This window comes from Mesocricetus auratus, unplaced genomic scaffold (assembly GCF_017639785.1).
Source record: "Mesocricetus auratus isolate SY011 unplaced genomic scaffold, BCM_Maur_2.0 Super-Scaffold_100691, whole genome shotgun sequence".
NCBI classification, from domain to species: domain Eukaryota; kingdom Metazoa; phylum Chordata; class Mammalia; order Rodentia; family Cricetidae; genus Mesocricetus; species Mesocricetus auratus.
This window is the reverse complement of record NW_024429267.1, coordinates 41,099,031-41,115,759: the sequence shown is the minus strand read 5'-3', so window position 1 is coordinate 41,115,759 and position 16,729 is coordinate 41,099,031. Positions and strand designations below refer to the sequence as shown.

General features: G+C 41.0%; 1 protein-coding gene across 2 annotated transcripts in view; it reads right to left on the bottom strand.

The window, feature by feature from the left end:
* Ryk (receptor like tyrosine kinase) overlaps window positions 1–16,729 on the bottom strand; it is a 74,765-nt gene that overhangs the window by 18,341 nt on the left and 39,695 nt on the right. Inside the window, exons 6-10 of one of the 2 annotated variants that reach the window (XM_040739698.1) lie at window positions 16,115–16,259; window positions 9,948–10,048; window positions 5,190–5,324; window positions 3,545–3,631; window positions 189–258 (exon numbers count right to left, since the gene is read on the bottom strand). In XM_040739698.1, coding sequence (XP_040595632.1) covers window positions 189–258; window positions 3,545–3,631; window positions 5,190–5,324; window positions 9,948–10,048; window positions 16,115–16,259 — 538 coding nt within the window. The remainder of the gene's footprint in view (window positions 1–188; window positions 259–3,544; window positions 3,632–5,189; window positions 5,325–9,947; window positions 10,049–16,114; window positions 16,260–16,729) is intronic. The other variant, XM_005072031.4, reaches the window with a different exon arrangement.

Here is a 16,729-nt window from a genome sequence, read left to right as displayed (position 1 = left end):
GTAATTTACTGGTTTCAAATCGCATTCAATGCACACGTATTTACCTTCATATTCAGGAAAAAAAGCCAAAAACAAAAACAAGCCATTCAAAAGTCTTCAATTCAGAACCAGACATAACATCCTTACAGAATAAGGAAGAGCTAAGAGTTGAGCTGTGCTTGCTGCTGAGATGCGGCGCTTGTTCTCACCTGTGATGGAGACCTCGAAGCTTACAGCTCTCCGTAAGCATCATTGTCACTTGAACTTCAGAAGCTTGATCTATATAAATGAAAGACATTGCCTTGAATAACCCTGTATTCATGACATTAACACTTACTAGTAATTATCTTTTACTTCGAGGTAATCTTTTCTCGTAAGTTACAGGTAAATCTAAAGAGATACAGCCTTCAGTTCCAGGGTAGCAGAACTGTGCTGAGCAGATGACAGAAGTTTAGTAAGGTTCCACAAGCCAAGGAGAAAGGGTAGCAACAGTTAGAAAACAAAGGAGACACACAGAAGGCTTGTCCCCTCTCCATAAAGATGCCATACAATCTATTAGGGAAATACAGAAACACAGATGGAGCCCAACAAAATTATAAAAGGATTTTTAGTCCCACTACTCAGTGAAGATACCCAGGCTGAACTAGGAGAGGCCACTCCCCATCAGACTGATACAGATATTCAGTGGTGGCCATCAGACAGATACAAATATTCAGCATTCAGACAGACTCAACAGCAGACTCTTGGGAAGGTGGGTGGGAAAAGTGACATTAACAAATGTGAGAACACATCTGCGCCTGCATCATCACTAAATGCTGAGCTGCATGGCTCCCTGGCGTACTCTACAGACAGGTCTGCAAGCACTGACAGTGGAAGTGATAAAATTAAATACACATTAAATTTCAGAAGGAAAGTGCAAAGGTCTTTGTGATCATTAAAAACAAAATTACTTGAAAAATTAAAATACCCAGGAGCATTTTTTTCCCTGACTCAGGCAAAGAGCACAAACTCTTGTGCTGGTTCCTTTGGGATGGGATAACCTATATTTTGCACCTCTTTACACTGTTTAAACTTTCTGAACTGACAAAGTCTAACTATGTAGCCTAAGGTGGCTTCCAACTCTTGGTCCTCCTGCTTCAGTCTCCGAGATGCTGCGGCCACAGGCGTGTTGTACCTGCCTGAATCCATTTTATTACTAGCTCTAAATTCATGGGTTTTGGTGCAGGTGACATACCTGACTTCAGTCTTTGGAAAGTGGCATTGGATACCATTAGCTCTCTGCCTAAAATTATTGAATTTTTTAAAAAATTCCATTTCCCCATTAAAAAATACATATTCTCTCTAAAATCAAAACCCCAAAAGCCCAGATTTATTCTTTATAAAGCTATCATTTGTCCAGCATGCAATAAGATGTAATGCGCACACCACCCTGGGAGGGAGTCGTTGGCAGTGCCTAGCAGTAAGCGAAAGTCGCCAGTCTACAGGATAAGCTGTGGAGAGACTCAGTCATGTGGCTCTATGCAAACAAGTGCCTGCTTTGCTTCCCCTCAGCCCAACTCCAGCCATGACTGGGTGCTGAGGACCCTCACTGTGCCTTCCCTGTTTCCCTTCAATTAGGGAGAACACAGCAGTCACAGGGAGGCAGAGCAGTAGTCACAGCTCTGGCACAGAAGACAAAGCTTATCACAGAGTTGCAGGATCCGTGCTGTGCTTTCTTATCATTATTATTTCCTTTTCAACCCTAAATCAAACCAATTCTGTGTGGAAACCTCTTTTGTTAATTCAGGATTCATTATGATCCACATAGTACTTATAAATCCAAAAACATCAGTATTAAAATAACATATTTCTTTTAAAAAGTAAGAAAACAAAGGCAGTTTCTTTTTACTAAACTCGTGGTTCAAACCTCATACTTATAAAGAGTAAAATATAAAAAGTCATGTAAACGATCCTTTAAAACTAATCAGGAAGCCCACTACAATCTAACAAAATATACAATGTTTTGGGATTTAAAGGGAGTTGGTAAACAAAACTAAACAAAATAGCAACTTAAACTATTTGTTTACAAAAGGTAAAGAGAGTGTGGAGGGTTTTAAGTGTTTGCAGCAACCTTAACTGGGCAATTTTACTAAATTACAGGCAATATATTCCCGACATTTGAGTTAGGCTGGTAAAACCCAAATATTTAAAAATAATATATATAAGCCCTCCATCCTTCTCATGTATGCCTTTAAGTAAATTTAGAAACAGTTATTATCATTTTGTGAATCACAAAAAAAAAGATCACCTTCTACTCAAAAGTAATTTCCCCTCACTCTCTACAAAGTGCTTACTTTCTTTTTCAGAAATTAGTACTTACTGGGTTGGGGAGAAGGCTTGCTTGGTCTGTGAAGGACTTGCCTTTAAGCATGGGGAACAAATATGATGGTGTTGTAAAAAAGCCAGAATGGTGGCAGCACTTATAACCCCAGCACTGCTGAGGCAGATCCAGGTTGAATCCCTGGAGCTCAATAACCAGTCTGCCTACTCTAACTAGTAAGCCTGGGGTCCCAGAGAGAGACCTGTCGCAAAACAAGGCAGATTGGGCTAAAGGTACGACTCAGTTGTTAAAAGCATTGTCTGCTTTTCCAAAGGACCCAAGTTCAATTCTCAGCATCCACACGGTGGCTCACACCATCTGTTCCATGGGATCTGACAAACTCCTTGGGGACCAGGGCACCCATGTGGTACAAATACACACATGCAGGCAAAACACTCATATACATAAAACATAATTATAAAACAAAAACAAAAACAAAAAACCCAGGTGGATAGCACTTGATAAAGAAACCTAAGGTTGACCCCTGGTCTCTGCATGTATGTACAAATGTGTATGTACACTTGATAAAGAAACCTAAGGTTGACCCCTGGTCTCTGCATGTATGTACAAATGTGTATGTACACTTGATAAAGAAACCTAAGGTTGACCCCTGGTCTCTGCGTGTATGTACACTTGATAAAGAAACCTAAGGTTGACCCCTGGTCTCTGCATGTATGTACAAATGTGTATGTACACTTGCTCACCCACAGGGGTGGGGGTAGGAGGTGGCAAAGGGGGTGGGGTTATGTCTGGCAAGCATTTCCTAGGATACTACTACACAGCATATAAGAAAACAAGACAGGGAGGGAATGAAAGAGAAACAGCATTTACCTAAGGTCCTGGGGATCTAAGGACATCTGATTGATTGTTTTTTTATAAACATCTGTGTTAAAAAGAAAACTAACAACAATGTTTCCATAGGTGGGATAAAGGATGGTATGAGAAAATTTTAACAGGAAAAACCCAAAATTAGATACAGCAACAGCCAAGTTAAAACACTCAGTTTAACTACAGTTGGCATTATATCTAATAAATGTTTAACAAGTTTGAAAACTATTTTCTACACCTGGTGAGTGACACTACGAGTCACACTATTATAAACTAATCCCAAAGGTCTGGCACACACTGAGAAGAAGACAAAGTTTGGCTAGCTTGAGTCATTTATACGAAAAACTATTATGGAAATAGCATGCAAGAAAACCCTACCTTTAACTGTTTTTACAAATGTTTGCTTTTCTTTATTTGGGTCTTTTTCATCTACTAAAATCCCATGGAAAATACGCCCAAAAGTACCTAAAAGGAAAAACAACAGTTAATGAGGGTATATGATCATCTTCATAGTGTCACACAGCTTTCTGGTAATGTGACCTAAACAAGACAAGCATGGTGGCCATTACTCTAGATCCAGAGTAAACCGGACCAAAGCAGTTAAAAGCCACTTGTGACTACAAAGCAACTTGCTTTGAGAAATCCCATAGCTAAACTAAGTATATGAAGATATTTTTCTTCATGTCCTTAAATAAACCAGCAACAGTTACAGGTTTCAGTCCAGGCAGCTGAGTCCCTGGTAGTCGCCTCAAAGCAATGGCAAAGGGAGAAAACCCAAGTGACATGGATGCTGGAGGCAGGGAGGCTTCGGAGAACCTTGCTCGGGGCTTTGCGCCTCTGGTACAGAATGGTGCAGACCTCCTGCTGTCCCCATTGCCCCATTCCTACTCCCACTTTACTTATTCCAAACACAAACTTTAAGGGCAAAACTAACTGGGTGAACCCCACACTAAAAGCACATGTGTACACAATCACCTCGCCACAGGTCACAGTGTGTAACAGTTCATGCCACATACCTTGTCTGGTATCTGGATATCTTTTTAATTCAGTCTGATCTGACAGATGAAAAGTGGCCTGTAAACTATTGTTTGACTTGTACTTATCAGATTTCCAGTGAACCTGACCACTTTACAAAACATTAGCCAGCCATGTTTTCTTTTCTCAAAGCGAAAGTTCTAAAAGAAACTATTGCGGTTCCAAAAACATCAAGGAAAATACCTGGTTCCAAATTTCCTCAAATTATGAGCAAGTAACATGGGGTTATTTGCTCTATCCTGTTTGGAGCCCCAGAAAACAGTAAATACAACCATTAATCCTGTGGGAAATGCTGTCTGGCCTGCTTACTCTTCAGACTGCAGACAGATCTGAAAACTAGCTATTCTTAGAAAACATACATCTGAAGGAGCAGTATCCATACACTGAAAAACAGACCAGGAAAACAAACAAAAAACTGCTTCCATTTGCTTTCAAGGCATTTTAAGTTCCTCACTTAGCTGAGGCTAGCTTTCAGGGGTCCCAGCAAACAGAATGGATTCATACAACCAAAACCATTCCATAGCGAGCTGCAGCAGAGAAAGCTAGCATCTCCTATTAACAATGTGAAAAGCTGAGCGCAGTACTTTCTGTCCTTGTCTTCACCATCTCCTTAATGAAGACCCTAAATCGAGAAGAGACGGAAAGAGTCCTGGACATGTCAGTACTAGCTCTCTTAATTCTGTGTGTGTGTTGTTTTATCTAAGGTGACACGGGCACCAAATCCTGGGGCAGGAATCTGAGTCTAAGCCCAAAGTCCATCCATCCACTTGATCACCCACAACCCATGAGACAAAACAGGAATCTGAATAATTCAAATACACTGTTGGGGACTGATCACTTTAAATAAGAATCAATAGGAAATACACTTATAGATAATGTTTTATCACACTTCAAAATCAAGATGTTCAGCTTCACACTGAATGAAAGCTAAAGAAAGGGAAAATGAATTTTTTTCAAACAAAACTGAAAATTTAGAGAAAATAAGTACCTTCTTGAAGTACATCTTTCAGTGTTATCCTTTCCCTGGATATGGCTATATCCTTCACCTTGGCTTTGGCCTCCAAAAGAGTGACACTCCGCAAGTCGTTCTTCTCTATCCTCAAGGTAGGATAACCTGAGGAGCCAACAAAGCCAGACCAAGCAATATAAATACCCTACTATAGCACTGGAGTCCATTAGTCATTGACAACCTCAGGACTTAAGGCACAGCAATGAGTGATGAAACAATATAAAAGCAAACAACTGAACACACAAACCAGGGAAGCTACTTATGAAAGACACCTAAGATGGTAAGGGAATGGAGAGAGAGCTCGGTGGTTAAGAGAACTGTCTGCTCTTCCGGAAGACCCAGGTTCAATTCCCACATGGAAGCACACAACTTTTTAACTCCAGGTCCAGGGAATCAGACACCCTCACACAGACATACATGCAAGCAAAACATCAATGCACATAAAATAAAAATAAATTTAAAAATATTAAGGAAAAACACTACCATCCACCACAATACTGCCTCCCCAAATGTCAAAATACTGCTAAAACAAGGAATGCTAAAAATACAATTACTATCATTTTGAATGCCTTCCAAATGATATTCAATATAATCATGTAACAAAGGATCTTTTCAAATGAAGAGATATCTGAAAAAGTGTCATTTCTAATAAAATACACCATTGACTTGATCACTCTTGTTTGTACTCCCACAGTCTAGCTGCTCATGTCATTTTGAGGTTCAAATTTAAAGTTCACCCAATTTCCATCCATTCTCAATACAATGAAAACAATAATGGAATTTACAGCCATAAATTGAAGTTTTCATGACAAGAAAAAAAAAACAGTGTCAGCAAACAGAAACTGAAATGGCATTTCTAATGACTTACTACCTTTGCTAGATAACAGAAAAAGCAAGCGGGGAGGGGGCAGGGTTAAAGGAAGGTAAGGGAGGAAACAATGCAATTATGCCTTCATTTTTAAAGAAAGTAATACATCATAACAATGAGCACCAGTGGCTGCGAGAAGACTACATGAAGGCTCTATAACATTTCATAACAGATATAGCCTGGCAATGCCTGAACCCAGTGATAAGTCATTTTTCTATGTTTACTTCTACCTGAAGTTCTCTGAGTGTCTTTAATCTGAGGTCTCGTCTCTTCTGTTACCTTGGAAAATTCTTGGCCAATATATCTTAAGTTTCCATGTCTGATTGTCTTTTCTGCCTCCTTTTCTTTTCTTTTTGAGGAAAGGTCTCACTAGGTCTCATCTTCCCAAGTGTTGGGATCATAGGTATGTACCACTACACTTCATTCCTTTTTTGTTGTTACTATTTTGTTTTGAGACACGGTCTCACTATGCATCCCTGACTGCTGTAGAACTCACTATGTAAAGCTGGCTCAGATTCATAGAGATCCACCTGCCACTGCCTCCTGAGTGCTAGAAGTATGCACCAGCAAGTCTGGCCTTCCTTTCTTAGTCATAAAACAAATGTATTTACGTTGAGCTTTTTTGTTGTTGTTTTGAGACAGGGTTTCTCTGTGTAGTTTTGGAGGTTGTCCTAGAATTTGTGCTGTAGACCAGGCTGGCCTGAAACTCACAGAGGTCCACCTGCCTCTGCCTCCTGAGTGCTGGGATTAAAGGCGTAAGCCACCAACACTATGTTGAGCTTTTAAAAGTGTTTTGTGGTGGCTGGAGGGAAAGCTCAGTCAGTGTTTAAGAGCATTTGCTACTCTTACAGAATAAGAGGTTAAATTCCCAGCACCCACATGGCAGCTCACTCCTGCATGTAACTCTGGTCCCAGGGGATCCACTGCCTTCTTTTGACCTCTGCAGGAACTTCCTTCACCTGGTCACATACACATCAGGCAAAACACTCACACATAAAAATAAAGGTTAAAAAATTTTCAAGTGTTTTGTGTTAAGCATCTATTAATAAATGAATTATCTGGTTCATTATGGTAATGTCCACAATTAAAAACAAAAAAGAAGTAAATTTTATAATAATGAAAACTTTTAGATATGCAAATGTACCTCCAATACCTTAAAAGAAAAATTATCATATATAGTCACTGAAGTATCTGTTTTATAAGGTCATATCCACAGGTAAGGACAGGCCCTAATAAGCAAATCCTGGCATGCAAACATTAAAAGCAATGGTGTGCCTTTCTGAGCAGGTATGGCTTTCATATCCATGGCATTTTCATGAAGGGCTCATTATATTTCTTTCTTTCTTGAGAGTGACAGTAGGTGCTGTGATGATTTCTTGTCATCCCTTTTTTCTTGCCATTGTCTTAGTGAAGGAAATAGATCAATTGTGCAGAACTGGTCTCTCTGCTTCTTGGCGTATCATTAGTCTTCTTCCTCTATCCCTTTATTACATGAAAGCTGACAGTCCTACAGCCTTGATCAAATCCAAGCTAATTATTTTGGGTTGGAACATCATTATCCACAGGTACAAAATAATTGTTTGCTGCACTTTTTGTAAAGCTAAGTTTTGTTAGTGAACTTTAAGGGAGGATTTGAGCTAGCTAATGGTAAAGTTTCCATTTCCCTTTGTTCTTAGGGTTTTCATCAACAACGATCTTTCCTAAATAATTTTTTTAAGGACTGAAAATGTCATTTTCTAATTGCATTATTCCTTTCACTTTCATTAGCTGGGAGCCTTCTATAAAGAAATGTCTGTACCAATCAACCAGCACTAGCTTTGTTACCCTGCAATACAATTCATTAAGCCAGCTATCGGAATGATAGGGTACTGATGGAGCCCTAGTTATCAATTAACTATGCAGAGCAATTTTAAGCATTGTAAATGTATGGGCTATTACACATTTTTTGTTCAAATCCATTCAAGTCATTATTCTCTTGGATACTAATGGCTCCATCCTTGGTCAGTAGAAACTTCAAATCTGCAGCAACATGTCTCAGACTTATGCTGTCCTTTTCCTGATCCAGACCTGAAATCTCCTCTTTCTTCTAACAATTCTGATTCTATTTCATGGGAAAGTCTGGAAAGACCACAATAGAGTCTGGTGGCTTGAATAAGAATGCCCCTACGGGTTCATATACTTGAATGCTTAGTCACCAAAGAGTGGAACTGTTGGAAAAGATTAGAAGGATTGGGAAATATGGTCTTGTTAGAGGAAGTGTGTCACTGGGGGAGGGCTTTGAGATTTCAAACATCTATGTCAGGCCTAGGCTCTCTGCCTGTAGATCAGGATGTGTAGCTCTTAGCCATGATGAGAACATATGAAACTGTTAGTAAGCCCCCAATTAAATGTTTTCTTTTATAAGAGCTTTGGGAGTAGTGTCTCATCACAGAATAGACCACTGACCAAGATAGGGAAGAAGATAGTCTTGATCTAACTTTATAAAAAGAAAATGACAGCCCAAGGAAAACAGATAATTGCCTACAATAAAATTCTAACTAATCAGTGACCTTTCCATGTCAAGACATTATCTGTGGCTCTCTGAGCCTTTATTTTATGTTTTGTCATTTTGTTTTCGTGTTAACTGATTCCCCCACTATACCAAAATTACATTTCAACAAAGACTACACTATTATATGCATATTTCACATGACACTGTATATACTAAATTTGTCAATTAATTATTTTTTTAAAGAATTACTTTAGCTGGGTGGTGGTGGTGCATGCCTTTTTTAATCCAAGCACTTGGGAGGCAGAGACAAGTAGACCTCTGAGTTTGAGGCCAGCCTGGTCTGCACTACGAGTTCCAGGATAGCCAAAGCTAAACTAAAAAACCTTATCTCAAAACCCTTCCCCCAAAATACCTAACACTGAAGTGCATGAAAATAAAAATGGGTTGAGAATGGTGGCCCATATAAGGTCAATCTATGTGCTAGAGTCCAGGCTGGCCTGAGCTAAAATCCAGTTAGGGGGAAACATTAAATCAAAATTCTGTTAATAAGAAGGAAATTAAGGCTAGAGAAATGGCTCAGTAGCTAAGAACACTCAGTACTCTTCCAAAGTACCCAAGTTCAATTCCAAGCACCCAAATCAGGCAGTTTCCACTGGTATTCATGGGCATGTACCTTTGTGCTAGTGCATACACACACACACACACACACACCAAAATTAAAAAGAAGGAAATTAGGAGATAGGGATGTTACTCAGTGGTAAAGCACTTGTAGCATGTGTGAGGGCCGTTGGGTTTGATTCCCAGCATGGTGGGGGAATTTTTCTTTAAATTCCATGCACATAACATACCAATGGTAACTAGTTTATATTAAGATTAGAAGACAGTGTGAAGGGCTGGTGGACAGCTCTATGACACAGAATATGGCTGACATGCTGGAGACCATGGATTCAATCTCCAACATCAGGTAAATAAAACCAATACAACTCCTTATGTGCCCTGTGAAAATATTAGCTTATTCCATTTAACTACCTGAAAACCTTCAGTTTGGATTTGTATGCACATATACATATACATATACATATACATATACATATACATATACATATACATATACATATACATATACATATACATACACATACAATTAACTATGAAAATCTCCTCAAAGCAAACTAGCTCTAACAATTTTTACTTTAAATACCTCAATTTTAAAATGCTTTATACAATGTTCTAGGAAATAAAAATTGAAAATCAAACCATCTTTTGCACAAGTTAGATGCTTGTACATTAATTCCACAAATACACTAACCATATTAGGGCCACTGACATGAGACCATACAAGCTTTGCAAACAGCTGTAGAATTAAATTAACTCTTACTGGTGATAGGAGTTGCATTGTTGGGTGTGTCAGCTCTCAGATACTGAGTCGTCTGGGTGGATGGCTGAGAAAGCCCTTGGGAACTACTGCTGGCGCTGATGCTGCAAATAATTTTAAGAGACATATTTGACAAGTGAACCTCAAAAAGAAATTTCTTTTGCAAACACATAAAATACATGTAGCTTTATAACCTGCCTAAAATTCTGATAGAGATCACAACAATGCAAATATCCCAATCAGTATTCCATACTGAACTCCTAAGTTACTTCACATTGTGGGGCTCAATTTAGTCTTTCATTTGTACTTCCAAATTGACCAAGCGGGTCATCATAGCAAAACTGTTCGGAAATGTAGGTGGAAGTCCTCAGAGAACAATTCTGAACCTCACACAGGGTGTGCCAGGGAACTATGGCTCATCTCTCTAGAAAAGAGCCCGTGGTGCCATTGAGCTGGACTGGCTTTCAGAAAGGGGGAGAAACAAGCGCCTTTAAGCAGTGGCCCAAATCAGATGGACCTCAGATGGAGTGCCACAATGTAAGCCAGTGTGTCCCACGCGCAGCATGGGAAGCAGCATCTTATCTGGCTCACTGTTTATTCACCTCTTCACCTCCCCTTACCCCACTTCCTTGGAATTCCCAGTTCTCAGAAACCTCTAGTATGTGAAACATGACACCATACTCCTAAGTAAGAGGAGACCCTGAAGGAGGTGGCTGCGAATGTTGTTAATCAGGTAATTACAGTATCTGTAATTACTATGAATCAATAGTTCCCAAATACATTCTTCTGCCTTTTCAGTGGGTGGCAACCTTATCCCAGGTCACCCTTGGGTACATCCTGATCTCGCTGCCTTATTTCTTTTAATTTTGTAGCCTCGGAGAAGTAAAACAGAGAGATTAGCATAAAGACTAAAACCAGGCAGCCAGATATGGCTCCTGCACCTAATGAGGCAGTAGAACCCATCAGAGGCTCCAAATTTCCTACATGTGAAGGAACTTTGGACTGACTGCTCTTTGTACCTTTTCACTGTATTTCTAAAACCTGGTGGTTACAATGAAACTGGTGATCAACTGTCATATAATCTGGAACACTTACATATGAATTTGTACTATATCAATTTCAAGAGCCCAAACATACATGTGAAAAACATAAAGACATAAAACATCCACATAATGAGTACTGTAAGCTCTATGTAGCCTTTTAGCAATAATAATGCAATTTAGAGTTACCCACTATTGTAGCTAAAGTACTGTGATAGGGGTGTTCTCCGATAAACATTTGGAGAGCATCTGTATACGCAAGCCATTTTGCTCAGCACATCTGCCATCTGAAAATGCCTATATATCTAATGGGATGCCCTCAGCAGGCCTTCCCTGAAGATGCTCACATTTCAGATTACTATCTTTCTATGTGTTGCAGTCAGCTTTGTTTCCAAGCAACTCTGCTGAAGGGACTTTCAACTCAGAGAATATAACAAAGATTTCTCAGGACATCATGTGGTCAGAGTTCTGGAAGTTATTAAGTAGTGATTTATGTGAGTTTACATGTGTAGTTGGTCATAAGCAAATGGAGAACATAAACCCTTAAATCATAATTGCCAGTGGCACTGCTTAGGCAAACTATTCGATCCTTCTGGAGCCTCAAACCCTTTGGGGATAGAAGGAACATCAAGCTACTCCCAACAAGACTGCTAAAAAGGGTTCCATGGAAGATGTGTAAGCACAGCACGGAGGACACTGCCTGGCCCTTAGACACACATGTATAAATGATTAGTATGTCACCATGAGGAATGCTATGCAACACATCCCGAACCTTAGTGTAATAAGGGCCTACAGGGTATGCTTGCTTAGTACTTCTCAAGGATCTCACTAAAATTCAGCATTCAGTGCAGAAGGGGGAAGGGTTGCATCTCAAAGGGGAAAGCAGATGAGGAATTCCTCCACAGAAGTGGAGCAAGAAAACCTACCTCGCAGGATTTATGTGAAGCTCAAATTCATGGATATGCCCTGCAAGCAATGGTACCTATGGCTGAATAAACTTCAACAACTGAACAGTAGGTGGCACTCTTGAGTTACCTAAAAATGTTTCAGCAGTCCAGCAACCTTAGGGCTATCTAGGTTAGATTTTCATTTCCTTAACAGATATTGTGGGGGGGGGGGGGGGAATGCCCAAGAAAGAAATGAGCAAAGCAATAGTAGAGAGAGAAACATTCTTTGAAACCCAAAACTTACTATTATGAGGAGAGCAAGGAGACCTGCCCCAGGCCCTGTAAAGCCCACACCTTCAAAGCTACATCACAAGAGGTAGAAAACAGACGAAAATATGTATTTACTAACATTTAATAGTTTAAGACTAGTCTAAATAAATTTGATTTTCATAAGCAAGTAAGTATAAGTTTAGGATAAGCTAAGAATTTAGACAAAGATCTTCAAAATACTAAATTCTTACTCTATTTTTAGTGAGTTATCTATTCAGTCAATAAATATTTATCAAGTATCTCTCAGGTGACGTGTGCTGCTCTGGCTGCTGAGGATACAGCAGTGAAGACAATGTCTTTCCCACCCTATGTGACAGCTGGGACTTCTTGCTGAATGTGTCATCGAGGCAGACTGCGAACTCTATGGGAACAGCCTGTTCACCCTGCCCTCTCCAGCACCTACACCAGTCCTAGCACAGTAAGCCCAAATGGGCCCCTGCGGGAGCCCAAATCACAGCAAGCCAACTTAGTGAAAGAGAGGCCACGCTCATGGTGTGGGAAGACACCCACAAGAAAGAACGCCTGCTTCTGATGTGAGCAGCTGATACAATTTAGTGTAGTAAATTGACTTTTCTGTTTCTAGTCATCATTCAGAAGAGCTGCTGAGTGTCCTGGATAGTTTTGTGAACTGAGAAAAACCACTCCCATCAGGCTGGCCTGCGGCAAGCCTGTGAAGCATTTTCCTGACTAACGACCCGTGTGGGAAGGTCCAGCTCACAGTGGGTGGTGTCCTCCCTGAACTGATGGGCCCAGGGTGTCTAAGAAAGCAGACTGAACAAGCCAGCGAGCAGTGCTCCTTCTGACATGGTTTCTACATCAGTTCCTGCCCTGACATCCCTCTGTGACTAGTGTGACCTGAGTTAGTAACTGGAATAAACCCTTTCCTCCCCTAATTCTTTTGGTCATCGTATCCTATCACAGCAATAGATACTCTAAGCTGGGTGTGGTGGATACACAGAGAAACAAACTCAAAGAAAAAGAAAACAAAAGAAACTCTAGGACTCTGTACATTACCATATATGCCATTCTGCTACAATATTAAGTGTAAAAACAAATACAGGAAAAAAAGAAACACTTTGCCACTGTAATGGTGAGGGCAGTGGGGTGCTGGAAAAAACGGAAAGCAGAAAAGAAAATGAAAATACTGCCAAATAGCACATCCAAGCATCTCATATGCAAAGAATTGATTTCCCAATCTCTAACAGGGAGGCCACAAAGAGGACAGTGGCAGACCCATTTCTGGGGGAGACAGACACTCTGCCCCTTCAGGACAGACTCACTTGGTGTAACAGACTACAGATCAGTTTGCTATGTTGGGAGCGGGAAAGCATGGACTCCATGTGTCCCTGTTGAGAGCACACCTCAGGGCAGCTACACTGTCTCTAAAGAAACTCTATACGTAACAGGACACTGATTCCTGGATGCTCACAATGAATGGGTTTTCTACCACCACAAGAGTTCATGGCAAAGCCTCCCAGGCATGAAGTCTGGCATGAAGAAAGCATTTTATATAACTAGAATACAGAAGTGATCAGAAAGTAGACTTCCTGCTCTGCACTAGCTGTAATGGGGCAACCCCAGAGGTCACTGTCTTTAAGTCAAGAGGACTCTGCAGACAGCAGCAGGTGTCAGAGCACTGCATAGGAATCTGGTCACCACCATCAGCTTGCCTGGTGTGTAGTAAGTAACTTCTAGCAGGAAGGGGATCCCTGAAGAAACCACGATTAGCGCACTGCACCTTTCTGAGAATGGGATCTCCACAGAGGCGCTTGCTGCATGTAGGGGGAGACTCACTACCCCTCTAGTGTCATTTCTTTAAGCCCTACAATCTCTGCTCCAGGTAAGGAGGCATAAGACTAGTGATGGAGCCGGACACAGAATACAGGTGGCCTGGCCCCAGAGGCTAGCTCTCAGCTACCAGGCTATGCCCTGGAAACAAGCAATAATATAAATTGCTTTTATTCAGACAGTATATAGAGACCTAGAGAGCTTGAAGTTCTACTCATGTGTGGTGACTACTTACTTAGCAGAGAGACACATATGTTTCATGGAATCTAAGTTACAGCACAACTTAGGCCTGTGTGAACTCGTGGCCTTAACACACACCAGCGGTCAAGGAAAGCACAAGTCTACGGGCATCAGAAGAGACCTGCGAATCGGGTGTAACAGTGTGTGCCTGTCAGGAAGTGGAAGCAGGAGGATTAAGAGTTTAAGACTGAGACCAGTTTGGGTTCCATAAGACACTGCCTCAAAAAATCCAAACACATAAAATATAGTAGGATTTATGGCTATCCTGTCTTCAGTAACTCCTGTCATTTTTATCATCTCTCAAAATTGTATACAAATATCTGTTACCACTTTTATTCCCTCAACTGCTTCCAAACGCCGGTTCTTCCTCTGTTAAATCAATGAACTCCACTGTCACAGTGTACACCTAACATTATAAAACAGCATCCGCCATCCTCATTAGTTAGCTGTCAACCTGAGCCAGCCTAGAGTCAGTCATATGAAGGAGTCTCAACCAAAGAACTGTCCAATCAGATGGGCCTGTGGCTGTGTAGATGAGGGAATTAATGGCTGGTGTGAGAGGGCCCAGCCTCCTGTGAGCACTGCCCCAGGCAGGTGAGCCTGGGATGGATAAGAAATCGACTGGACGGGAGTGAGAAGGCAGGAAGTTAGCATCATTTCTGCCCCAGGTTCCTGCCTTAGTGACAGACTGTGGCCTGAAAGTGTAAAACAAAATAAAGCCTTTCCTCCTCTACGGTGGTTTTGGTCAGAATTCTTTACCATGGCAACAGAAAAGCCAATTACAGCACCTGCACATGTCCCATGGGATTCCCATCACGTCTCTCTTCTTTCTCCACTCAGGAAGGGCAAGAGCACAATGGAGGGAGACAAAGTACTTAGCAGTACAGGATCCAACCTGCTCCCCGACCTTTCTGGATCTGTTTATAAAGGAATGTTTACCTCACGGGCCTACCATACAGTGTTAGGACTGAGAGTTTAGGGAGAGGAGATACTGCTCTCTGCCTGGAAAAAGCTTACATTTTTGTTGTGGGAAAGATGGTGATGGATCTGGAGGTTTGGGTTGACAGGAAGTCCCCATGGCCCCAGTATGAACAAAAGCTCTGAAGGGCAAGGTGCAGGGCACAGCGTGAGCTAAGGAATCACCAGACAAGGCACAACTAAGGATTCAACAAGAGAGGCAGGAAGGTTCGAGGTTCAAAGTCAAATACAACGCTGAGAATGTCTTTAGTTGGTGTGTGGGAGTCACGAAGGTTGTGAGCACATCCACCATTCCATCTTTGCCTCTCACTGCATTCTGGCCACAGAGTCATCTCTGACTCACCCAGGTTAGGCGGGCACCTTCTGTATTCCCACACTGCATTATACATATCACAATCATCAATTCTATACTGTAATTACGGGTTAGCATCAAAGAACCTTGATACCATGAGGTGTATCATTAATCTTTGTAATCCCAACACTTAGTATGATTGTCCAGCCAGGTATCTCTACTTTGCCGTACATTAGGATCACCCAGGAAATTTTAAAGAACAGCAGATACCCGAGTTGGGGGTGGGGAGGGAAAGCAGGTGGGAGGAGGAATAAAGGGAGGGGGTTGGGAGGAACTAGAAGGAAGGAAAGGAGACGTTTCAAAAAGGCAATTGGATTCAGGATAATGGAGATGAAAAACACATTTGACCTCTACTTCTCCCCAGGTTATAACTCCACAAAATTTAAAGGACAAAAACACAAAGACAGTAACCGAGGCATTGTACTTTTCTTCTTTGGTTGGGGCCTGATCATACTCCCTCCTCCCCTTCAGCAGTGTGCATGGATGGGGGGTTGGCGGGCACTCATGCACATGAAAGCAACCAATCTTTTTCTTTCCCCGAAACATGTACAATACCTGTCATCCAGTTCAATCCTTTTCATACTATGAAGGTGCAAAACGGCTAATATTATTGCTACAAGAAAAATTACTGCACAACAAACCCCTACGCTGATATAAAACACTCGCGTGGAAGTAGTTGGAGCTGCATGCACAGGATCATCTAAAACAAAAAGGAAAATCACATTAGGCTTTTAAACAAAGCTGATGGCATCCTCTGTCCTAACAGAGTGAGTACTCTCTGTTCCTCACAAAAAAGGCCTGCCTTCCATCACTCATTCTTTGATAAAATCACATTCCCACAGTGTGATGCTTACACAAATTTTAGTGTTTTTGTTACAGTTTTAAGAAAAGACTTTAAATACAATTTCTGGATAATGAGAACCATAGTCCCTCAAAAGTAGTATATAAAAAATACCCCAGTACGTAAGATATATAGCCGAGCCACAGAATGTTCTCCAGTAAAGCAATGTTCTGCAGCACATTTACAGAAACAGAGAAACAGAATATAACAGAAATGGAATACTTCTGCCTTGATTATGTGGCATGAAAAACAACTAGAGTAACTGCCATATTTTATCTTATGTCATGTTAATAAATTTACAGCTTTGAGGCTACATTTAGCTAACAGTC